A 26,699-nucleotide genomic window follows, 5' to 3' on the forward strand; every position below is an offset into this window, starting at 1 on the left:
GCTATAGTGTGTTTAAAAAGCACAAATATATTGGCTGGTCAGTAGCTGTAGCTACTTTTTCAATCATTGCTATTAGTGTCGGATGCTTTTTTTTCTCAGTGGGGGTCAAGTTACTGGGAATTTGGGCACAGATGGGAATGCAGGGTTAATTGTGTGTGTGCTACTTAAACAGACTGGGGTTCTGAGCAGTGTATTTGACTTTTACCACTCTGAAAACAATATCTACAGATGGTGGAGGTGTTTATTGAGAAACAATTAGATGTAGCAATGAAGGATGGGGGGTTCTGTATAGTCTTTCTGGATGGATGACTGAAGATATGCCGAATTGCCCTCCTCCATAATTACCTTCTGAACATTGCGCTATTGAGCAGTACAGCAGGAGTCGTTCCCTGGCTCTTTGCTTCCGTATGTTCCAGATGAAGCATTCATAGAGTCACAGAAATTTATGGCACAAAAGGAAGCCATTTAGCCCAGCACACCTGTGCTGGTTCTCTGGAAGAGCTATCCACTGAGTCCCTTTCCCCAAACCTTTTACATTTTACTTTTCTCAATACTTATCCACTTCCCTTTGGAAAAACTATAATGGATTCTGCTTCCACCACTGTTACTGGGAAGGCGTCCTAAGTCCTAATAATTTTCCGCATAAAAGAAATCTCCTGACCTCTCCCTTCGTCCATATCTTCACTCTGTCCTCCCAACACCTTGTGGTTGAGTAGAGTGATATAGTGGTTGTTTTCACAGAGGCAAAATCAACTCTTATGAATGGGCAGTCTTTATGAACATGTTACAGATTATCTTCAAAGAGTAGAACTATCCAGAGATTGTTCTCATGGCCCTATTTCAAAACAAAAAACTGCCAGTTATGCTCCAGAATTCTGGAGGAAAGACTGGTGGCTGTGGATTGATATTTCAGATTGTTTGAAAGGGGAGATTTTGAGATGTAATATCTTCTTTTCCCCTCACCATAAAATGTTGCACAGGATTCATCCTTTCTGTCCAAGGATGTTAAAGTTTTTGGATTTTCCGACTCCTTGTAGAGTGAGCCATTGGATGATCCCTTTGATTCATCTGGTATTTGCCACAGCGACCTATCAAACTTCCAATTGGTGGCATGGCTCTTGAAAACCCAGCAGCTCGTGGCAGAGATATTATCGGCATTAAAGAAAATTTGTATCTAGCAAGGCTCTACAGGGCTTTATGGATGTGTTTTGCCCCTTATGTCCTTGTTGCACTTCGATCTAATTGTATGTGATGTATCTTGTCCTTGCTTCAGGGTTTGTGAAACATGACTGTCTCCAAGTTTCCTCAGACTATAGGTTGCAGGTTGAGGCAGAAGGACAGCACTGTATGGGGTCTCGATACAGGAGAGGGTCTTCAAAAGCTCATCCCTTTATTGCATTGTCCTATGTGCATTTAGTCCCCAGCATGCTGATAATGATACTTTGAACCCATGAGCTCCTGCAAGGTTTAATTTATTTTTCTCAAGACAACATCTTCTGTGAGCACGACTGAGTTACAGGTCTTAGTGGCAGAATTCTAGCATCTTCTTTGACATGTAGATAGGGAATCCCTTAGGCTTCACTGATTTTATTGCTTAAGATTGAAGTTGGTTTTCACTTGTCTGAGATTATGGTATCAAAGTTCCATCTGTCCCAGCCTCAGGACATCGCTGCAGGAGTTCTTCAGGGCAGCATCCTTGGCCCAGACCTCTTAAGATGTTTCATCAACGACCTTGCCTCCATCATTGGTCAGGAGTGGGGCTGTGAGCTCCAATCACAACTCATAAGATATTGAAGCATTCTATGACAACCTACAGCAGGACCTGGACAACATCCAGACTTGGGCTGACAAGTGCCAGCTAATATTTAAACTTTTATAAATGCCAAGCTATGAACATCTAAAACGAAGGAAGGACCAACCACCTCATGATATTCAGTGCTACTACCATTGCTGAGTTCTCCCATCATGGGTCTCGCCATTGACCAGGAGTTCAACTGGACTTGCATATCAACAATGTGGCTACAAGAGCAGGGCAGAGGCTGGGTACTCTGATGAGTGGCACATATGCTGACTCCTCAAAGGCTCTCCACCATCTGTAAGGCCCAAGTTAAAAGTGCAGCTACAACAACGGTCAAGAAACTCAACATTTTCAGTACCTCTTCCACTCGAGTCAGTATCCAACCCTTCTACCAGTGGCACACTGTAGCTGCAGTTTGCACTTATGTAAAGGTGCACTGTAGCAACTCACTGAGCACATTTCAACAACAATTCTCAGCCTCAGGACTTCTACCAACAAGAAGGACAAGAGCAGTAATATCATAGGAAGACCATCACCTACTGGCTCCTATCCAAGTCACACACCATCCTGACTTGGACATATATTGCCATTCCTTCATTATTGCTGGGTCATAATCCTGGAAATCCATGCTTATTACTGTTGTGGGAACACCATCAGCACATGAATTCAAACAAAAGGTCCTACAACCACCCTCAGGGCAACTAGGGATGGTGAATATATGCAGTCTTGCCAGCTTCACCCATGTTCTGAACACATTTTTTAAAAACTCATTTAATCACGTAGCACACCAGCTGGAATATTCCAGAGCTTAGTGCCTGGTCGTGATTTGGTATTTTGGGGGCAAGAATTGACGATGCAGCCAGAATGATCCTGGGAGTCAGCGCGGTTTGGGAAGGGGTGTGAGAAGAAGATCACATAACTGAAAATGCAAATTTGCAGTGTCAGTGTCCCCAAGAGTGATTTGTCTGATGGTTTAGGGGTCTTTTCCAACTGGATACGGAGGTTGAACTTCGTTCAAAGAATGAGGAAGCTACAATCTATAGGAAGTAATCTCCATTTGTCTACTATATGTATGGCCTTCACCATTCTTTGAAATTCAGCCTCCATGTGCAAAATTCCCTTCCTGCCCACTCCTATTCTTATCTGGTGCGGCATGGCTTGGAGATACTGTTGCCAGATTTTGCATCGTTGCTGTTACTTGAGGTCAGTACTGCCTTCTTGAAGTAATGATGTGGAGATGCCGGTGATGGACTGGGGTTGACAATTGTAAACAATTTTACAACACCAAGTTATAGTCCAGCAATTTTATTTAAAATTCACAAGCTTTCGGAGGCTATCTCCTTCCTCAGGTGAACGATGTGGAAATGAAGTCCTCGAAATGAAGTCGCATTTATAATTCACAGAACAATGCTTGGTGATAACAGACAGTTTTTTCAACTGCCCGTTGCCAAGGCAATCAGTGTGCAGACAGACAGGTGTTACCTGCCAGGTCTCAGAATATACAAATCACCAAAAAAAACAACAAACAAAAAAAAAAGAGATAGAGAGGTAGAAACATAGAAAAGACAGCAACTGACCCGTTATATTAAAAACAGATAACATTTGTTCGCTGGTGGGGTAACGTGTAGCGTGACATGAACCCAAGATCCCGGTTGAGGCCGTCCTCATTGGTGCGGAACTTGGCTATCAATTTCTGCTCGACGATTTTGCGTTGTCGTGTGTCTCGAAGGCCGCCTTGGAGTACGCTTACCCGAAGGTCGGTGGCTGAATGTCCTTGACTGCTGAAGTGTTCCCCGACTGGGAGGGAACCCTCCTGTTTGGCGATTGTTGCGCGGTGTCCGTTCATCCGTTGTCGCAGTGTCTGCATGGTCTCGCCAATGTACCATGCTCTGGGGCATCCTTTCCTGCAACGTATGAGGTAGACAACGTTGGCCGAGTCACAGGAGTATGAACCATGCACCTGGTGGGTGGTGTCCTCTCGTGTGATGGTGGTATCTGTGTCGATGATCTGGCATGTCTTGCAGAGGTTACCGCGGCAGGGTTGTGTGGTGTCGTGGACGCTGTTCTCTTGAAAGCTGGGTAATTTGCTGCGAACGATGGTCTGTTTGAGGTTGGGTGGCTGTTTAAAGGCGAGTAGTGGAGGTGTGGGGATGGCCATAGCGAGGTGTTCGTCATCATTGATGACATGTTGAAGGCTGCGGAGAACATGGCGTAGTTTCTCCGCTCCGGGGAAGTACTGGACGACAAAGGGTACTCTGTTGGTTGCGTCCCGTGTTAGTCTCCTGAGGAGGTCTATGCGATTTTTTGCTGTGGCCCGTCGGAACTGTCGATCGATGAGTCGAGCGTCATATCCCGTTCTTACGAGGGCGTCTTTCAGCGTCTGTAGGTGTCCATCGCGTTCCTCCTCGTCTGAGCAGACCCTGTGTATTCGCAGGGCCTGTCCATAGGGGATGGCCTCTTTGACGTGGTTAGGGTGGAAGCTGGAAAAGTGGAGCATCGTGAGGTTGTCCGTGGGCTTGCGGTAGAGTGAGGTGCTGAGGTGCCCGTCTTTGATGGAGATTCGTGTGTCCAAGAAAGAAACTGATTCTGAGGAGTAGTCCATGGTGAGCTTGATGGTGGGATGGAACTTGTTGATGTTATCGTGTAGTCTCTTCAGTGATTCTTCGCCGTGGGTCCATAGAAAGAAAATGTCGTCGATGTATCTGGTGTATAGTGTTGGTTGGAGGTCTTGTGCAGTGAAGAAGTCCTGCTCGAACTTGTGCATGAAAATGTTGGCGTATTGGGGTGCGAATTTGGTCCCCATGGCTGTTCCGTGTGTTTGGGTAAAGAACTGGTTATCGAAGGTGAAGACATTGTGATCCAGGATGAAGCGGATGAGTTGTAGGATGGCGTCCGGAGATTGGCTGTTGTTGGTGTTGAGTATTGATGCTGTCGCAGCGATGCCGTCATCGTGGGGGATACTGGTGTAGAGTGCCGAGACGTCCATCGTGGTGAGAAGTGTTCCTGGTTCAACTGGTCCGTGGGTACTGAGTTTTTGTAGGAAGTCTGTAGTGTCGCGACAGAAGCTGGGGGTTCCCTGTACGATGGGTTTCAGGATGCCCTCGATGTATCCAGAGAGGTTCTCACACAGGGTTCCGTTGCCTGATACGATAGGACGTCCAGGTGTGTTGGCTTTGTGTATCTTTGGGAGGCAGTAGAAGTCTCCCACGCGGGGAGTACGTGGGATGAGAGTGCGTAGGATGCTTTGAAGGTCTGGATCGAAGGTCTTGATCAGTTTGTTGAGCTGGTGGGTGTGTTCTTTGGTCGGGTCTGCGGGTAACCGTCTGTAGTGTTCCTGGTTGTCCAGTTGTCGGTATGCTTCTTTGCAATAGTCCGTTCTGTTCTGTATGACAATGGCTCCTCCTTTGTCCGCTGGTTTGATGACGATGTTGCGGTTGGTCTTGAGAGCGTTGATGGCGTTGCGTTGTGCTCGGGTGACATTCTGGACTGTCTTCTGAGTGCGGCTGATGAATCTGGCATTGACGCATTTCCTGACAGCTTGAGCATACATGTCCAGCTGAGGGCAGTGACCCTCTGGAGGAGTCCAGTTTGACTCTTTCCTCTTCGGTTGCTGTACCGCGGATCCCTCTGTCTGCTGTTCCGGATCGTCGATTGTCTCATTGGGTTCGCTGCTGAAATTTTGTGGTTTGTGGTAGAATTCCCGGAGCCTCATTCTCCTGATGAATTCCTCTGTGTCCGCCGCGAGACTAGTGGGGTCCATTTTGGTAGTGGGGCAGAAATTGAGCCCTCGGCTGAGAACTTCGATTTCGTCTGGTTGAAGGGTGTGGTCGGACAAATTGACGATAGACTTCCCTGTGGTTGCAACCGTGGTACCAGGGGAAGCTTGGTCGATGCTGGTGGTGATGCCGAGTTTCTCAAGCTTCCTGCTCTTGGTTTTCATGTAGGCAGCGTAGTTCCATTGCCTCGTCTGTTTGGCGGTATATCGTAGCTGGTCTGCTGTGTCCTGAGTACAGGTTGAGAGTATGGACTCTATCTTGGTTTCGAGATTGTGGCGTCTGCTGTAGAGTTGGTAAAGAATAGAACATGTCGCCCAGAACAAGTCCTTTTATACAACAGAGTGGGGGAACACCTGACTGGCACTGGGTGTCATTTTCATTAATAGAAGGTTCCCCAGATGCTTTCCCGAGCTGATGGATCACGGAAATATTGTATTTGTCTGTGCGGACTGAATTTCAATCAAACAATGAGGAAGATCAAATCTATGGTAGGTAATCTATCCTTTCTCAGCACTAGCACCCTTCACCTTCATGAACACTGAAAAATAAACTGAGCTCCTGATCTGTCTTTAATTTTGCATTTTATGTGTTAGTTTGTGAAGACTGCGAGACATTTTTTATTGAAGAATGCCCTGTGCATGGTCCTCCAGTTTTCATAAAGGACACGGTTGTCGAATTCAGTCAACCAGACAGAGCACGTTTAACCCTTCCGGAGGGTCTCAGTATAGCGGCTTCAAAAATTCGAAAAGCTGGTCTTGGTGTATGGAATGAAGGGAAGGTTATTCCCAGAGGCGTTCACTTTGGACCTTATGAAGGAGTAGTATCAAATGAAGAAGCAGCTGCTGTCAGTGGTTATTCGTGGGCGGTAAGTGACTACTGTAGTTATCCAGTTCCTTATTTGTTAAAAGAAGTTCAGGACTTATTTGAATTTATTTTTAAAAATTATCCAAGGTTCTCATTCATGGTTGTTACTCAGTGAGTCCGACTGGTAAGTAGACAGTGGGTGAAGACAAAACCAGGTTTTGACGTGATGCCTCTTGTGTTTAAATAGCCTGTCAAAACACGAAAATATTCACAAAAATTCTTCTCCCTCCGCTGAGGCCAAAAAAGACTTCTCTCCCCCTCCAACTTGATTTAAAAAAACTGCTTTGCCCCCAGCTGAGGCAGTACTCGCACACCAGAATCTCCCTGAGGCAAAATTACTCACTAGATTTATTCTTCTCCCCGCCCCCTCCTCCCCACCCCGAGCTGAGGCAAATATTAAACTCTATGGGCCCGATTTTACCAGGGGCGCGGGTTGGCAGCGGGCGGTCAGTCGGGCTCGAGAAAAACGCGCCGTCCGAATTGAGTGCTTTGCGCGCGTGATCGCGGGATGATTGATGTAATGAGCCGTCAGTTACGGGTTCCGCACTTCTCAGCTGCGTGCCGGCGGCCTGCGCATGCGCATTGACGTCGGAGCTCTATTTAAAGGGGCAGTCCACCAAAGCCCCTCCAGCCACAACCTACAGTCCATGAAGGATGGAGGAGCGCAGGGGCAAGGCTTCTCCCCGATTCATGGACCATGCCCTCCAGGTGCTGCTGGACGGGGTCCGCATGAGGAGGGAGACGCTGTTCCCCACGGATGGAAGGAGGTGCCCTGGCAGCGCCTCCAAGAGGGCATGGGAGGAGGTGGCCGCGGAGGTCACAAGCAGGGGCAACACCACCCACACTTGGATTCAGTGCCGCAAGAGATTCAATGACCTCACCAGGTCCGGGAAAGTGAGTACACTAACGCACTCTGCGTCACTCCGTCTTCCACATCACCTCAAACACCTCACAACCCCATCTCCACTGACAGCACTGCGCTCCCGCACCAATCCTCACAGCCACCCAACTATCATCCTCACAGTGTCTGCACGTACCCACCGTCCCTGTCCCCACTCGACCACTACCACACACCCCAATGCCCATACAATGGGATGGCCATGTGGCACACGCATCCTCCCATCCATCTGCCACACGCTCAACCCACTCACACCAATGCCTGAAGCGTCTCACATTGTAATCATCACTCAATAATGTTTTTGTGTTTTGCCCTCACAGGAGAAGAGGTGCAGGAATGCATGCGATAGGGCACGCACCGGAGGGGGCCCGCCACACGAGGTGGCTCTGACAGACGCCGAGGTCGAGGCACTGGAGATCAGCCGCACGCTGCATTGCCTGTCGGTGGCGGATGGCGAGGCTGGTTCTGTCGAAACGGCCGGTAAGGGAAAGCTGGCACTCATCACTCATGAGCGCGAATGATCTTAGCATCACATGGCATATGCCGCACCACCACATTTGGACACATGCCTGATATTGCCCTCTGTTCTCTTGCAGGGCCGTCTGCGATCGACATTTCGGTTGAGGGCGATCCTCAGAGGACATGCCCGTCTCTGAGGGTGCATCGTCACACATGATCCTTGCATCCACCAGCGCAGGTACACACACCTCGGTGGGTTCCCCCCCCCCCTCAGTTAGTTGGGATTGCACATGGTGAGTCACCGCGCACACGTGAGCATAAGCAGACCCTGGTGGCAGGGTCAGCCGTGGAGGGTCCGCGTCGGTGGGAGCACTCTTCTCCAGGCTCTGCTCAGCCGGACCCAGATGCTGAACCCAGCATCTGGGTCAAAAGGAGAGTCGTCGAGGGGCACCAGCACATTGCTGAGGTACTGGGAGAGGTGCCACGCGCACTCTCCACAATCGCACGGAGGATGGAGGAGTCCAACTCCTGCATGAGGGGAATGGTGGCACAGGTGCAGGAGGGTATCGCCGAGATAGTGTCGCAGGGACGTTAAGGCATCTCTGAGATAGTGTCGCGGGTAGGTGTGGGAACGTCTGCGGTGGAGGACAGTCTAGCCTCCCTCGAGCGTCACGCACAGCTCACGAATGAGTCCATCCAGGCCCTCACAATGGCTGTTCGGATTCAGGGTGAGCAACATTCTGCCGCCATCAACAGGTTGACAGATACATTGGAGGTGGCCTTGCAAGGTCTCACCCACGCCATCCAAACTGCCGTCCAGCAGGGTGGAAGGGGTGATGTGGGCCTTGGCCATGAGAGGGAAGATGGTGAACGGGGAAATGGAAGTGTGGACGCTACTCAAGGCGCCCCCACGTCTCACCCGTTGCCCCCCTCTCAACCAGTGCCCGCAATAGTCCATCCTCTCCAGGTGGCCGAGTCTGCCCCTGCACAGGTGCAGGAGGAGCAGTCTGTGGAGGTGCCCTCACGGGCACCGAAACCCAGGGGGCGTCGGCCCAAAGCATCTACCAGGTCAGGGCACGAACAGGAGCAACCTGCCACCACCTCTGCTGGAGCCACAGGGGTAGCACCATGTAGGGGTACCCGGAAACGAAAGCCTAAAGTTCCGTGAGCACACAGGGATTGCACCAGGGTGTTTGTCTATTTGTTTTTTTTTATTTCCACTCTTTGAATGTCAACACAAAATAAACTCACTTTTTCTCACCAATGCAGCCACCTCTTGTCCATAATTCTGCGGCTTGTGCAATATGTCCCTTCCGTGCGCCACCCCGTCCCACCCATTGGGCATAATACAGTGGGTGCTGGTGTACAGGCACCACTCTTCTGTGGAGGGAGCCTGTATGGACCCTCGTCTGTGCACGTTATGGCATATGAACGCCTCACACAGTGTGATGTTAGGAGAACCGTTGGCATATGAGTGCCTCCCTGGCCTGATGGGCACGCAGGTGAGCCAGTGATCGGCCCATGGGTCGTTCCTCCTCCTCTCCCTCTTCCTCCTCCTCCTCTTCCTCCTCCTTCTCCTCCTCATTGTCGTCCTCAATGTGGGTGGCAGGTGTGCATGGGGCCTCCTCCAGCGGCACCCCTCTCTGTAGTGCCATGTTATGCAGGGCACAGCAGACAACTATAATTCGTCCCACTTGGAGTGGCGTGCATTGGAGCGCTCCCCCGGAACGATCAAGGCACCTGAAGCGCATCTTGAGCAGCCCTATAGCCTGCTCAATTGTAGACCTGGTAGCAATGTGGCTGTCATTATATTGACGCTGCGGCTCGGTAATGGGGTTCCTCAGAGGTGTCATAAGCCACGTGTGCAGGGGATATCCCTTGTCGCCGAGGAGCCAGCCGTTGCCGGTGTTGGGTGCGTGGAAGAGGGGCGGGACGGTGGACTCCCTGAGGACGAAGGCATCGTGGCAGCTGCCAGGGTATCTGGTGCACACGTGTAGGAATCTCTGGCGGTGGTCACAAATGAGCTGGGCGTTCATGGAGTGATACCCTTTCCTGTTGATGAACAGCCCTGGCTCATGTGGAGGTGCCCGTATCGCTATGTGGGTGCAATCGATTACACCCTGCACCTGTGGGAAGCCAGCCACAGCATGGAATCCAACCGCCCTCTCCGTCTGGCTGCGCTCATCCATGGCAAAGTTGATGTAGGTCGAGGCCCTGCGGAACAACCCATCGGTGACCTGCCTTATGCACTTGTGTGCAGACGATTGACAGACCCCGGTGATGTCCCCCGTGGCACCCTGGAAGGATCCGGAGGCGAAGAAGTTGAGGGCAGTGGTGACTTTGACGGCGACGGGTAAGAAGATGCTGCTTGGTCCATCCGGGAGCAGCTCGTCATTAAGGAGGCTGCAGATGTCGGCGACTACCTGGCGAGTGACTCTGAGCCTACGTATGCACTGCTGCTCAGAGAGGTCCATGAAGCTGAGCCTCGGTCTGTAGACCCTGTGCGGAGGGTAGTGCCTCCTGCGACGCATCTCTCTCTGCGGATGCCCTCCATCCTGCTGTGCAGGTGGATGTGCCACAGCACCGTGTTGTGGGGATGCACGTCTCTGAGGCGGACGGCGTGGACTGCGAGGCTGCTGAGGCTGGTCATGCTGTTCGTCCTCCGAGGATGTCAACGCAGCACCCATCTGGCAGGTGTAGGTCTGCGGGGTTGTGCATGCTAGAAAAGTGTGTCCTCGCACAGGGGTTGCACTTCCACACTGGTGAATCTTCTTGCTTGGAGGAGGGCAGGCGTTGCCCAATGTTACGGAGTGCCCTCCTGCGTTGGTGAAGGCTCTCCCCCCTCACCTGTGGAATGCACCTTGGCAGCTGCCACAGGCTGCTGGCTGCAACACGTCCGTTGGGAGTGTGAGTGTTTCCCCCAGTATGGGAAACAGTCTCATTTCACCGTAAAATCCCACACTTGTTATAAAAACAGCTCAATCAGGTCATTTAATGACCTGAAATACCGAGATAAATACACTCAAGTGGAACCTCGCTGGCTTTAATTGCCTGCGGGATTCCCACCAGCGGGGGCTACGCACGCACCCCCGCACGTCAGCGCGGAACCCGGAAGTGGGCGGGATCGAGGCGCGATCCGGTCCTGCTCCTCGATTTCGGGATTTTAGAGGCCTCCCCGCCGAGAACACACCCAAGACCGCATGCTAAAATCGGGCCCTATCTGTCCCCTTTGCCCTCGTGTTCCTCTCCTCCTTCCCATGCCACTTCACTGCTCACACCTCCTCCCCTTTCCTGATTCTGCCCTTCCCCTGGCTTTGCACACATTAGGAAGTGTACATTGTTTGGGGGTCAGGATAAATAGCCAAATCTCTGGAGTTTGGCTAAGTTGAGGATATCAAGAATCTATAGTTGGCAGATACATTGAGTGCTTTCAAAACTAAAGTGCTGATTTCCCAATGCTGGGAAACTGGCGATGATTAGGTAACAATGGGAGGGTCCCATGAGATGTCTGAGTGGGAAAAAGTCAGAGGAGAGCTGAGCAGCCTTGGGGTGGGAGAAACATGTGGGAGAAATTGGAACGTGGCAGGGAGCATGTCTATTTTGACTTGATAACTAAGTTTCTTTTGTCTCCTTTAAATCTGTTTGACTTTTCCTGTGTCTTATTCTGTTCCTTCTGATGGTTTAAGGTGTGCACTGAGTATGCTCAGTATCTGGGATCTGGATACACACCACAAATACTGTGACCCTAGTTGAGTCGCAAAAAGCCTCCACAGATCATAAGTCTCCAAAAAAAGGTACTTGAGCCCTGGGCAGGTTGTGACTAGATGACCCTACCATAGGGAGAGAGCCATTATGTCCTCACTCATAATTGGGAAATATTGGTCCCCAAATATTCCTGTCAAAGGAAAGCATGATGCTGGAGATGGGGATTTAAATGCCACTGCTCACAGTTCCTTAACGTCAATCAGACATCTGTGGTTAGCACAGCATTCTGATCAGGACCTAAGGTCCCATCTCCAAATTCCTAAGAGGAAGATAGCTAGTATCTATGTCTATTGCATCCATAGCTTGCTTCCCTACTCCTGTTTTTGAAGAATAGAACCTGAAGGTAATGGATGGCCTTGCAGCTGTTATCATTTTTATTCAATGCCTTTGTACTGGAGCCAAGGTCAACTAAGAATGATCCTACACTCCAGTACCTTGTACTTTGTTCATATTCTTATTAATCTAGGCATGGTGATCTAATTCAGGTATTATCCTGTTGAAGCAGTTCCAGGAGATTGCCAGAGCCTGCTGTCATTGTCTTTATGGACAGGGGAGTCTGGCGTTATCTCAACCAACTCTCATCATTCCTAGTTTCAGAATGTATTGAACCGTAGTTGTCAAATACAAATCCTGGGCACTCTGACATCACAGTAATTCAGGGACATTTCCCGACTTTTCAAAACTTCCGTAGACTGTTCATCACCATAATTCTATGTTTGTAGCTCCTATGCCACATCATTTCAGTCTCAGCTATTTTATTGATCTGAGCACTCAGCAGCAAAGGTATAATCACAGAAAACAGGTAAGGGGATTGTCAGTTTTTACTAAAAGAAGTGGGAGGCTATTGCAATTCATGGCAAGCTTGATCACTGACTAAAATAAAGATAAAGTTGATTTTTTTTTTTATTAATCCAGTGGTTTTATCAAAATACTTTTCTGCAGATCAGCAAAGCCAACAAAGATTTTGAATACATTGATGCAAAGGATGAATCTAAATCAAATTGGATGAGGTAAGGCAATACTGATTCTATATTGTGAGGATCACAAGATAGTAACAGAGGAGGAAGATCAATTGGCAGATCTTAATTAATCCATCCAGAACAAGCCCCTTCCATTGCTCCAATGTTTCTCATTCTAGGCTTTGCGCTCCATCTTGGTGTCGGTTTCAATCGTTGATATACTCAGCCCTAAATTTACCTTTAACTAATTTGAACCTGCGTTTCCTTGTCTTGCCCCCGTAGTGCACAGGAATACTGTGATAAGGGTTTTCTGACCCGTGGGCTCTCTATACTTGGTTGGGCGGTTAAAGAAACACTGGTTCGTAGGGAACAAGGCTTATTTCCGGGAGAAAAATATCCAGAATAATCACATGAAGCACATGAACTGACCTTTTTACATCAGCATAAACCATTACTTAGATTAATAGTTTGCACACCTGCAAATTTTCAAGCTGATTTCTAATTGAGAGAATGGCATGCTCTTTGTGAGTGTAGGATTGTGGAATCACCCTTATAAGTGTAAGTTGTGGCTTAGTTGCGCATCACACAGTGCATTTTACCATTGAGCCATCAAGGGAGGTCAGTTACTGCAAATTAGATAATGGCTAAGTTGCACTTTGTTTTGAGGAAGTACGAATACTTAATTTGTTTTTTTAACAAATCATTTTTTGCTGAAATAAATTAATTGTCTGTTGAGAAAGTTTGGTCTGCCTTTGTATATATATTTGAAAGAGACAGGAAGACTTTTATTGTCTACTACTTCTTTGATGACCATCTCCCTCCCACCGCCCCCCCCACCCCCCCGCCAACTTAATCCCATGCACAGTTCTCCATCTGAGGGGATGAACGGAGAGTATGCTTTCCGTCATGTCGCTAAATCGCTGTCAGTACTGTTGTTTAATTGATTCTAGGATGAATGTCCATTGGTGACAGATTGGGCTCGATTTTACCGTCGGGTTTCCTGTGGGTTTCCAGCGGGGGGGCCCCGAAAATCCCGATATCCAATCACGTGACCGGATCGCGCCACGATCCCGACCACTTTCGGGTTCCCCGATGACGTGCGGGGCTGCGTGCGCGGCCCCCGCTGGTGGGAATCCCGCAGGCAATTAAAGCCAGCGGGGTTCCACTTGAGTGTACTTACCTTGCTTGTTGAGGTCATTAAATGAGCTGAATCAGCTGTCAAAACAGGAAGTGTGGGATTTTACCTTCAACGCAGAGTGTTTCACACACTGGGGGAAACAGTCTCCCTCCAACCAGGCGTGTTGCAGCCAGCAGCCTGTGGCAGCTGCCAAGGTGCACTCCACGGGGGGGGGGGGGGGGGGAAAGCCCTCACCCACGCAGGAGGCCACCGCGTCACATAGGGCAACCCCTGCCCCCCACCACCCCCCGCCAAGCCAGAGGACAGACCGACGCGAAACCGCAGCCCCAGTCCGAGGAACCACCCACCTACCCTGCACAACCCCTCAGACCAACACCTGCCAGATGGGTGGTGCGTGGACACCCTCGGAGGACGAACAGCATGACCAGCCCCAGCAGCCTCGCAGTCCACGCCGTCCGCCGCAGAGACGTGGAGCCCCCCAACACGGTGCTATTGCACGCCCACCTGCACAGCAGGAGGGAGGACAACCACAGAGAGAGATGAGTCGCAGAGGGCACTACCCTCGCCACAGGGTCCATAGACCGAGGCGCAGCTCCCCGGACCTCTCCGAGCAGCAGTGCACATGGAGGCGCAGATTCACTCGACATGTAGTCGTGGAGATCTGCAGGCTCTTTCATGCCGAGCTGCTCCTGGCTGGCCCCAGCACCATCTGCTTTCCTGTCGCTGCCAAAGTCACCACTGCCCTCCACAACTTCTCCTCCGCATCCTTCCAGGGTGCAGCCGAGTACACCGCCGATGTCTCTCAGTCGTCTGCGCGGAAGAGCCCTGCAAATACACCTGCACCTACTCTGCAGTAACACAATGGGTGGCATCAGTGGTGGGTCCTCATAGTGATACCCAGGAGCGGGCATTATTGGACACAACAGACAGGATTCGCGGAGACATGGCAGTGGTGGTGCCAATATAATGTGTGATGTTTGTTGCTCTGAAATTCAATATAGGTAACACCCATGGCAAACTCTCAGACACCCTTGTGCATCCCCTACATGCTCATGACACGTTTGCCTGACGCTGCCTACTGCACATATGTGATGCATGCCCTGTGGCTGCAGCACAGGTGGTGGCAGGTTGAGTGAGGCTGGCTGTGAGGGAGATGCACGAGAGGGTGAGTATGGGATAGAGCCATGAGATTAGATGAGGATTGGGTTGCGTGTTAGTGGCGGGGTGAGTACTGGCGAGGTGAGTAGGTGCAGGTAAGATGAGGATGGGGTTTGAGTGGGTATGAGGGGTGATGTGACAGAGTAGTGTTGGCGGTGCCGAAGGAGATGTGGGGTGGGGGCAGTGTTGTGGCAGACGGAGTGTAGGGGAAAGACTACGTGTTCTCACTGTGGCTGACCTACTGCGGTCATTGGAGCGCCTCCTGCACTGTATGCAGGTGGGCGATATGTTGGTGGTGCAGGTGACCCCCTCTGCCACCTCGAGCCAGGCCTTCTTGGTGGCAGAGGCAGGCCGCTTCCTCCCGCCCGCCGGGTGGAAGATCTCTGTCCTCCCCCTCCTCCTCACCCCATCTGATGATACCTGGGGTGAGGCATCATTAAACTGGGAGCAGCCTTCCCCCTGGGCTGCTCCATGCTGTAATTTGTTCCATTGGTTTCAGCATCTGTCAGTGGAGGACTGCCCCTTTAACTAGAGAGCCTCCAGCTGACAGATCGTACTGCGCATGCGCAGCCCGCCCAACGCGCAGACCAGCAGCGCGGACCCCGGAGGAGCAGGTAAGTGATTCCAATTAGTGGATTGCCTGCTACGATCGCGCGGGCAACCCACTAATTTCACCGCGCGCGGAGGCCACGCACCCGAAACCCAACTCGCCGGAAACCCACAGGCCTGCTCAAATCAGGCCCATTATCTTTCCGATCTACACTGAAGTGATTGGTCTCCACAGAGTGTCCCCTCCTGACAGCATGTTTAAAGTTGCAATTTGGCCATGGCTGGGGACATGTCCTGTAATTCCAACTATACTAATATACTTTTCAATCTGTATTCATTTTACAATTAAAAGTGATTTTTCAGGTGCTTATGTGTTTGCTTATTATGCTTTAGATTTGTTAACTGTGCCAGAAAGGAGGAGGAGCAGAACCTTGTAGCCTTTCAGCTCTGCGGCAAAATTTATTACAGGACCTGCAAGCTTGTTCCTCCTCGGTGTGAGCTGCTGGTCTGGTATGGAGATGAATATGGCAAAGAACTGGGCATCAAATGGACTACAATGTGGATGTCAAAACAAGAACCAAAATGTAAGGATTCTGACTAAAACTGGGAACTGTAGCCAAATTATCATTTGTGTTCTCTTATTTCAAAGGCGTTTGATAAAGTGCCACATAATAGACTTGTTAGCAAAATTAAAGCCCATGGGATCAAAGGGGCAGTGGCATCGTGAATACGAAATTGGCTAAGAGGCAGAAAGCAGAGAATAATGCTGAACAGTTGTTTATCAGACTGGAGGAAAGTATAGAATGAATTCCACCAAGGGTCGGTGTTAGGACCATTGGTCTTTTTGATATATATTAATGATCTGGACTTGGGTAAGGGGGCATAATTTCAAAATTTGCAAATAACACAAAGTTTGGAATTGTAGTAAACAGTGAAATAGACAGTAGAAGACTTCAGGAGGATATAGACAGACTGGTGAAATGGGGACACACATGACAGATGAAATTTAATGCAGAGAAGTGTGAAGTGATGCATTTTGGAAGTAAGAATGAGGAGGCAATATAAATGAAATGGTACAATTTTAAAGGGAGTGCAGGAACAGAGACCTGGTGGTTCATATACTCAAATCTTTGAAGGTGACAGGACAAGTTGATAAGGCTATTATGAAAGAATATGGGACCCTAGCCTTTATAAATAGAGGCATAGAGTACAAAAGCAAGGCATTTATGGTGAACTTTTATAAATCACTGGTTAGGCCTCAGCTAGAGTATTGTGTCCAATTCTCAGCACTACACTTTTGGAAGGATGTCAAGGGCTTACAGAGGGTGCAGAGGAGATTTACCAGAATGGTTCCAGGGATGGGGAACTTCAGTAATGGACAGAGACTACAGAAGCTGGGATTGTTCTCCTTTGAGCAGAGAAGTTTAATGGGAGATTCAATAGAGATGTTCAAAATTATGAGGGGCTTTGATAAAAGGAGATAGCGAGAAACTGTTTCCACTGGCAGGAAGATCAGTAACCAGAGAACACAAATCTAAAATAATTGGCAAAAAAGTCAGTGGGGAGATGAGGAGAAATCTTCTAACGCAGCGAGTTGTTATTATCTGCAATGCACTGCGTGCAAGGGTGGTCAAAGAAGATTCAGTCGTCATTTTCACGAGGGAATTGGATATCTACTTGAAAAGGAAAAAATTGCATGGCTATGGGGAACAAGCAAGGGAGTGGGACTAATAGGATAGCTCTTCCAAAGTGCCAGCTTAGACACGATGGGCCGAATGGCCTCCTTCTGTGCTGTATGATTCTCTGATAATTGACTGTGTCATATGTTGTAATAGGGGATAGAGAGCAGATGAAAGCTTGAGGTCCAACCTCAAGCTATATCCTTTAACGGTTCCCAGTATCTCTACCTGGACAGTAGGAGAGGCGGTATAGTTGCCCTTAGTCCTCTTGGATTGGAGGGGGCGAATTTAGCAGGTGTTCCCTCTCCTGATCCCTATACAGTGACTCTTTGGTTTTTCAATTTACCTCAGTTTGTAGCAATCTTGTCTCTGAAGCAAAGATTGATGATTGAAGTCCCACTTTAGGGCTAATTGTTAATCTTTAAGGGCATGCTGTCAGAGGACCTATCCTCCAGATTCAAGGCCTTCCTAAGGTGACATAAAGATTCCATGGAACTATTGAAAAAGTGCAGAAGGTTCTCCCTGTGTCCTGGCACAAGTTCCTTCCTCAACCAGCATCACCAAAAAAACAGAATAACATCTCATTAAAGTCTGTGGGTTGTCTGGGTGAAAAATGGCTGCCATGCTTGCATACATAATTGTCACTATATTTCAATGCTGTGTAAAATGCTTTGGGATGTTTGAGAGATGTAATACAGCATGACATAAATACGAGCCTTTTATTTGACTGGAAATCACACATGTAGATTTTGAGTGTAGCCAGAATTGGTCTTTGCTGTTATACCCTCCTCAGTAGAATAGGCAGTGAAGTAAGGAACTGCTCCCTTAAAAATCATCATGCTACTTTTTAGGTAAGAATTGCACTTATATAATGCTGTTCACATACTCAGGACATCCCAAAGTACTTTTTGAAGTCAATCACTGTTGTTACGTAGGCAAATACAGCAGCCAGTTTGCGCACAACAAGATCCCACAAACAGCAATGAGATAAATGGTCAGGTAATCTGTCTTGGTGGTGGTGTTGGTTGTGGGATAAATGTTGGTCAGGACACCGGGAAAGCACACTGCTCATCTTCATATAGTGTCATGGGATTGTTCATGTCCATCTGAACAGGAAGACAAGGTCACGGTTTAACATGGTTTGAAAGACGGCACCTCCGAAAGCTCAGCACTGCACTGCAGTGTCAGCCTGGATTATGTACTCAAGTCTGTGGAGTGGGACAGGAACCAACAACCTCTGACTCGGAGGTGAGCCAAGGCTGATAGAGGTTAGCGTATTTTGGGGCTCAGAAAATACTGACTCCCCCCCCCCCCCCATTCCAACTACATCTAATGAGGTTTTCACATTTTGCCTCCAAAGAGATATCTTCTAACACCAAGTTGCCCACCAAGGCAGTGTTACACCTCCCTGCACCCCAGCTGAAGCATTGTTCCACCACACCTCCATTCAGGCAGTGTTACACGCCCCTACACCCCAGCTGAAGCAATGTTCCCCAATCTTTCACTGAGTTGGTTTTTCCCCCCACACTGCTGATTGAGGCTGTTACCCTCAAACTCCGAGGTAGCTTATCCTACCTGCTAAGGGACTGTCCCCCCATCCTCTGAGGCAGTGTTACACAGTCCCATTTCCACCCTCTCTCATTCTCTCTTCCATACATTGGTCCAGTCATTCCCCCATTCTCTAACCTTTCTGGACTTGAGACTGCCCAATGCCAGGGAAAATTGACTACTTATTTTATAGTCAGTATCCATTTTTACAGGTTTTATAAATATATATACATTTTGAATATTGATGTTATTCGAAAATTTACTTGGAGTAGCTCAAGCTGAATAATTGAGCATTTATAAAGATTTAGTGAGCTTCATTGCACTGTTGGGGTCACTGCCAACTCCCAGCTGGTTCCCCTGATCTTTTACTCAACACTTGCTGTTTAATTTTCTTTCCCTGTTTTAACAGAGCTGGTTATCACACTGGTTTATAACAATTCTTAAAAGGGTGTTGATGTGTACCTTGCTCCATGGAGAATTTCAAAGACTTAATGCATGAAACTTGAAACATTTGACAGTATTCTTCAAATGTGCATGCCCGATGTATGATTTTTTTCCTCTACTTCTTTCACTAGAAGAGATTCTATATTCCCAAAATGAACATTTTAAGAACCCTGCTTTAATATTGAAATAACCCTAAATTGTACTTCCAAAAGAAATTTCTGGATGTTTGCTGAGACTGACCATTTCTCTTTCTTCCTTCTCCAGCAGGGCACAGAGATGAGTCTTATCCATGCCCACATTGTAATGTTGCATTTACCACTGCAGATTTTCTTCAGAAGCACATCAGAAGACATCCTGAGTTCTGTCGACAAATTTCAGCAGGACAAACTTCTCCTACTAGCGTAAAATATCTTTTGCATCGCAAACATGGGCAGGGATCTTTCACACAATCTATCCAGGGGAGAGGATTTATAAAATCAGGTGATCTTCACCTACTCCAGCGGATCCACACAGGAGAGAGGCCGTATAAATGTACTGAATGTGGAAAAGGTTTCACAGTGTCAGGGAGCCTCCATCTACACCAGCGGATCCACACAGGAGAGAGGCCATATAAATGTACTGAATGTGGAAAGAGTTTCACAGTGTCAGGGCACCTCCATCGACACCAGCAAATCCACACAGGAGAGAGGCCGTATAAATGTACTGAATGTGGAAAGAGTTTCACAGTGTCAGGGCACCTCCATAAACACCAGCGGATCCACACAGGAGAGAGGCCGTATAAATGTACTGAATGTGGAAAGAGTTTCACAGTGTCAGGGAGCCTCCATAAACACCAGCGAATCCACACAGGAGAGAGGCCGTATAAATGTACTGAATGTGGAAAGAGTTTCACAGTGTCAGGGAGCCTCCATAAACACCAGCGGATCCACACAGGAGAGAGGCCGTATAAATGTACTGAATGTGGAAAGAGTTTCACAGTGTCAGGGCACCTCCATCGACACCAGCGAATCCACACAGGAGAGAGGCCATATAAATGTACTGAATGTGGAAAGAGTTTCACACGGGCAGGGCACCTCCATCGACACCAGCGGATCCACACAGGAGAGAGGCCGTATAAATGTACTGAATGTGGAAAGAGTTTCACACGGGCAGGCCACCTCCATCGACACCAGCGGATCCACACAGGAGAGAGGCCGTATAAATGTACTGAATGTGGAAAGAGTTTCACAGTGTCAGGGCACCTCCATAAACACCAGCGGATCCACACAGGAGAGAGGCCGTATAAATGTACTGAATGTGGAAAGAGTTTCACAGTGTCAGGGAGCCTCCATCAACACCAGCGGATCCACACAGGAGAGAGGCCATATAAATGTACTGAATGTGGAAAGAGTTTCACAGTGTCAGGGAGCCTCCGTCAACATCAGCGGATCCACACAGGAGAGAGGCCGTATAAATGTACTGAATGTGGAAAGAGTTTCACAGTGTCAGGGAGCCTCCATCGACACCAGCGGATCCACACAGGAGAGAGGCCGTATAAATGTAATGAATGTGGAGAAAGTTTTGCTTCTTTGTATCAGCTGAAAGCTCACACATGCTTTGAAACCTGCCGAGATTGTGGGAAAATCTTCAAGGATTCAGCAGCTTTCAAATTTCACGAGAGAATGTTTTGAAACATAATGACGATATTAGTAACCAATTTATAATTTTACTAATTTTGAATGTTTCTTTCTATTTGAATGGCCGTGAATGACCACTCGCTCTCTTAAACATTACTAATATTTATACTTGTTACCTTTCACTCTTCATGATAATATTTTTCTGTGGATCAAAATGGAACATAAGAGTAAATTCCATGGTTCCTCACTCCCAGCAAGGGTTGGAGATTTGGGGCTATGTTGCTGTAGCCTAATCTCTGACCCTCTCGCTCTGAAATTGTATCTTCTGACTGGGATTGCAAAATGTTCCCTCTGATATAAACTGCAGAATGTGTTTAATCTCCATGATTCGTTGTCCCACCGAGCTGTCAGAGACCCTTTATTCTGATGGTATGAGATCGCTGGTATCTATGATGTCTTTACACAGTTGGTAAAGGTGCCTATCACAAAATATAATGTATTAATAAATATAGCGACTGAATAATTAACCACTTTTATTGTTGGCCCAAGTCATAAAAACCATTCTGTGCTGTGGACTCACTGCTCCAGTTACTTTCCTTTAACACTTGTCCCCCACATGTATCTTTCATTCTTTACCATGAGATTTCTTCAACAGGTGATCAGTAAAATGCTGTTATTGTATTTTTCAAAGTTTAAGAACGTGTTGACAAAGGTTTAACCAGAAGCCGAATTTGAAAATTGAAAAGTTGGATGTGTTGAAACATGTAATTTATTTGACACAGGCTCGACACGCCAAAATGTGCTTTAATTTGTATTATTCTGTGTTGCATTTAAAAGATTTGCATTTAAAGTAACTGATCTGCGTCTATATTGTTGAAGTAAAATCTATGTTGATGTACAGTGTTATTCAAACATTATTAAACAACAAATTGTGATCTGATTAACTGTCAATGAGCAGTTTATTGAACTCTAATATATTTTAGCCTCTACCCGCTTATAGATAGAGGTCGAGGGCACAACAACGTGCATTGTAAATCTGAGCCAGTGTAAAGCAACAAGACGATTATGTAATACAATGGCAGGAAAGGATTTATCGTCCGAATAAATTCTGAAAGATCAATGCAACTAAAGGGCCTCCGATGTAATTTTAAACTACAAAAGTGAAACGTGAGCGATTTAGACCAGGCATTTGATTGCTGCATTAAATTCACAAAAAGTCAGCAATGGGCATCATTGTCCAAGTCCGGGGTCCCGCGAACAACACTCCCCAAATACAGACATTGCTGAGTAAACGGAAGGAGTAAACATAACAGCCCAGAAGAATTGGATGCGATTGGCACAAAAGCGAGCTTGGAAATACCCTAACATGAAGGGTGAGTTTTCGTGCCAAAGAAACGCTGAACAAAATTCAAAGTATCAGCGACTGGTTCACTTGGTAACAACTGGCATCACCTCATTTGTCCTGTCGACAAGAAGCAGGACAAATCCAATCCGGCCAATTACCGCCCCATCAGTCTACTCTCAATCATCAGCAAAGTGATGGAAGGTGTCGTCGACAGTGCTATCAAGCGGCACTTACTCACCAATAACCTGCTCACCGATGCTCAGTTTGGGTTCCGCCAGGACCACTCAGCTCCAGACCTCATTACAGCCTTGGTCCAAACATGGACAAAAGAGCTGAATTCCAGAGGTGAGGTGAGAGTGACTGCCCTTGACATCAAGGTAGCATTTGACCGAGTGTGGCACCAAGGAGCCCTAGTAAAATTGAAGTCAATGGGAATCAGGGGGAAAACTCTCCAGTGGCTGGAGTCATACCTAGCGCAAAGGAAGATGGTAGTGGTTGTGGGAGGCCAATCATCTCAGCCCCAAGACATTGCTGCAGGAGTTCCTCAGCGCAGTGTCCTCGGCCCAACCATCTTCAGCTGCTTCATCAATGACCTTCCCTCCATCATAAGGTCAGAAATGGGGATGTTTGCTGATGATTGCACAGTGTTCAGTTCCATTCGCAACCCCTCAAATAATGAAGCAGTCCGAGCCTGCATGCAGCAAGACCTGGACAACATCCAGGCTTGGGCTGATAAGTGGCAAGTAACATTCGCGCCAGACAAGTGCCAGGCAATGACCATCTTCAACAAGAGAGTGTAACCACCTCCCCTTGACATTCAACGGCATTACCATCGCCGAATCCCCCACCATCAACATCCTGGGGGTCACCATTGGCCAGAAACTTAACTGGACCAGCCATATAAATACTGTGGCTACAAAAGCAGGTCAGAGGCTGGGTATTCTGCGGTAAGTGACTCACCTGATTCCCCAAAGCCTTTCCACCATCTGCAAGGCACAAGTCAGGAGTGTGATGGAATACTCTCCAGTTGCCTGGATGAGTGCAGCTCCAACAACACTCAAGAAGCTTGACACCCTCCAGGACAAAGCAGCCCGCTTGATTGGCACCCCAACCACCACCCTAAACATTCACTCCCTTCACCACCGGCGCACAGTGGCTGCAGTGTGTACCATCCACAGGATGCACTGCAGCAACTCGCCAAGGCTTCTTCGACAGCACCTCCCAAACCCACGACCTCTACCACCTAGAAGGACAAGAGCAGCAGGCGCATGGGAACAACACCACCAGCACGTTCCCCTCCAAGTCACACACCATCCCGACTTGGAAATATATCGCCGTTCCTTCGTCGTCGCTGGGTCAAAACCCTGGAACTCCCTTCCTAACAGCACTGTGGGAGAATCTTCACCACACGGACTGCAGCAGTTGAAGAAGGCGGCTCACCACCACCTTCTCAAGGGCAATTAGGGATGGGCACTAAATGCTGGCCTCGCCAGCGACGCCCACATCCCATGAACGTAGAAAAAAAACTCCACTTAACACTATTGCCGGGGATTTTGGGGAAAGGTCTGTCACCTTATGAATTATATATCAATTTATAATAACTTGCATTTATATAGCACCTTGCATTTATATAGCGGATAGTAAAACGTCCCAAGGCACTTCACAGGAGAGTTATCAAATAAAATTTGACACCTACCCGCACAAGGAAATAAGAGGACATGTGACAGACCAAAAGCTTGGTCAAAGTAGCTGGTTTTAAGGAGGGTCTCAAAGGTGGAGAGGTTTAGGGAGGGGATTCTAGTGCTGAGGGGCTGGCCAGCTGAAGGCAGGGCCGCCAAAGGTGGCGCAATGAAAATCGGAGATGCACAAGAGGCCTGAATGGGAGGAGCACAGAGATCGCGGAGGGTTGTCGGGCTAGAGGAGGTTACAGAGATAGGGAGAGGCGAGGATACAGAGGGATTTGAAAACAAGGATGACAATTTTAAAATGGCGGCGTTGCCAGACCAGGAGCCAATGTAGGTCAGCAAGCACGGGGTGATGGGAGAACAGGACATGGTGCGATTTAGAATACCGGCAGGAGTGTTTTGGATGAGTTCAAATTTATGGAGGGTGGAAGGTGGGAGGCGGACTAGGAGAGTATTAGAATAGTCGAGTCCACAGGTAACAAAGTCATGGATGAAGGTTTCAACAGCTGATGAGCTGAGGCAGGGACGGAGTTGGGCAATGTTATGGAGATGGGTGTAGGTGGTCTTGGTGTTGGAACGGATTAGCAGTCAGATATTCATCTCGATGTCAAATAGGATGCCAAGTTTGCAAATGGTCTGGTTAAGCCTCAGACAGTGACCTGGGAGACGAATGGGGTCAGTGGCTAGGAAACAGAGTTTCTTGTGGGGACTGAAGACAATGGCTTCGGTTTTCCCAATATTTGTTGGAGGAAATTTCTGCTCATCCAATACTCAGAGGCAGTGGAGAGGTCGAGAGCTGGTGGTGATGAGGTAGAGTTGGGTGTAGACAGCATACATGTGGAACCTGATGTGTTTTCAGATGATGGAGGAACTGAAGATGAAGGAGTTTTGAATTAAAAACAGATAATGCTAGAAAATCGCATCGGGTCCTCCTGGCAGTCCAAAGTGACACAAAACAGGTCAAGCCCCTGGCTGCAGGCCCCCAACACTCTGCCAGAATGGTGTTTTGTCAAAAGGTCTGCACTCAAAACCCCAAAAGCTGGCCCCCCTCCCTGTGGGTGATGACAGATCAGCCCTACACAACAAATGCCCCTGGTGTGAATGGCAGGATATAGCCATGTATAAAGTTATTGATGTCATTGTTCAGACCTGATATTGTGGCTTGCACAGCGCCCAGGACAGCAATGAGATGCTGTTCCTGAAGCTTGCATTGAGCTTGGTTGGAAAAATGGACGAGGCCAAAGCCTGCGAGGTCGCAGTGGGAATGGGTGGGGAAACTAAAGTGGAGAGCAATGGGGAGGTGAGGGTCACTTTGCTATTGGGCAGTTTTGCAGAATATTTGGTCCATTAATGTCCTCTCAAAGAAAGAACTTACATTTTTTTCACAACCTCAGGATGCCCCAAAGAGCTCCACAGCCAATGAAGTATTTTTGAAGTGTAGTCACTGTTGTAATGTGGAGAAATACAGCCGCCAATTTGCACACAGCTAGGTTCCACAAACAGCAATGAGATAAATGACCGATTTAACCAATTAATGAAGATTGTTGATGGACAAAAGTTGGTCAGGCCACAGAGAGAACGCCCTTGCTCTTCGAATAATGCCATGAGATCTTTTGCATCCACTAAGAAGTCATCCAAAAGGTGTCAGTGAAGATTATGCAGTCAGGTCCTGTAGCTGGACTTCAGCACGCAACCTTCTGACTCGGGTAAGATTGCTACCGATGAGCCAAGGCTGTTTGAAGTAATTTGAATCTCCAGCTTAGCCTTTCGATTTTATTAAGTCACTTGCTTCTTTTTCAGTGCTAGCCAATGATCTGAAACTTTAACCTGTCTTCTGTCCAAGTGCTGTTTGTTTCCAGAATGTTCTGCTTTTGTTGCAGGATTTAATGAGTTGAAATGTGTGTTTGTGACCAATTTGCTGTCGCAGACTGGAAAATCTGGTCTTCCTCTTTTGCAGGTTGCAGCTGCAAGAAACATTGAATGCGTGTGTAATACTTTGGAGATAAATAAAAGCCTTCAGCCAGATGTTTGAGTAGATAGGTGCTTATGTCTTTGTAGATCATTGTTCAGTCGCTCATTGTAAAATGAAGCTGGGAGCACAAGTTTCCAGGTAAATGATGACATTCAGAAGCATTGCAGAAAGATGCTCCATGATGTAGTCCCTCATGTTGTGCACCATTCTTCAGTTGGGTGGATGAGCAGGTAGTTTCTCCACAGTTGGTGCTACTGTTGAACCAGACATTGTGTCCCCAGGTGTTTCTTTCTCTGTGCCTCGCCCTGTGCCTTCCTTCACCCCCACAAGGCGGGAGTCTGGCCCTTTTTCACTTTCCTCTTTACTTGACACCTCCTTGCCGCGCCCATCACCTAGTTCCTCAAACAAATCGTCCACACCTGAGTTGATTCACCTAAAAAAAAGTAAAATTCAGGTAGTCTGAAAGGGTTTAGCCCAACAAATATCCAAAAATGGAAAGGTTCTCTTTTCCTTTTCCATTTGCGCCTCATATTTTCCCTCCCCGTTGTGTTTTGGCGCCTTTTTTCACAGCGCTCGCGCTCTGCCTCGCTGGGCGCGTGAGGCGCGCTCTCTCCTCACGCCGGCGCTCGCGCTCCGCTCAACCGTCAGCCGGAGCGCTCTGATTGGAGGAGTGCGGGTCACGTGTCTCCCTTTTAAAGGCGGGAGGTTGGTGCTATAAATAGAGGCGGCGTCGCGGGCAATCGGCAGAAAGCGGGAAGCTGCGGGCGGGAGGGAGGTTGGGAGGTGTCATTAACGATGGGGAGGAGAGCGGGGAAAGGCAAATTCTAATTAATGTCAAACTTTTAGGTAAAATGGTGAGGGATTGGAGCTTAAAAAATAAAACAGTTTAAGTGAGGAGATTTGCAGCCAGAGCAGAGAGAGGAGTGGTCAGAACAAAATCCTTAATAATTCAGAGAAATACCTTCAAAGTGCCAGAAAACCAAGAGCAGAGAAAAATACTGCACATAATTTAAATTGCTAGTAATAAAGTAAAGGATTTTTTTTAC

General features: G+C 48.1%; 1 protein-coding gene across 1 annotated transcript in view; it reads left to right on the forward strand.

Moving 5' to 3' along the window:
* Positions 1-16,167: 16,167 nt before the first annotated feature.
* The window catches only part of LOC137306208 (zinc finger protein 850-like), a 77,461-nt gene continuing 66,929 nt past the window's right edge, over positions 16,168-26,699 (forward strand). Inside the window, exons 1-2 of the mRNA XM_067975305.1 lie at positions 16,168-16,183; positions 19,762-20,563. Of these exons, the coding sequence (XP_067831406.1) occupies positions 16,168-16,183; positions 19,762-20,563 (818 nt within the window). The remainder of the gene's footprint in view (positions 16,184-19,761; positions 20,564-26,699) is intronic.

This window comes from Heptranchias perlo, chromosome 42 (genome assembly GCF_035084215.1).
Source record: "Heptranchias perlo isolate sHepPer1 chromosome 42, sHepPer1.hap1, whole genome shotgun sequence".
Taxonomy (NCBI): Eukaryota; Metazoa; Chordata; class Chondrichthyes; order Hexanchiformes; family Hexanchidae; genus Heptranchias; species Heptranchias perlo.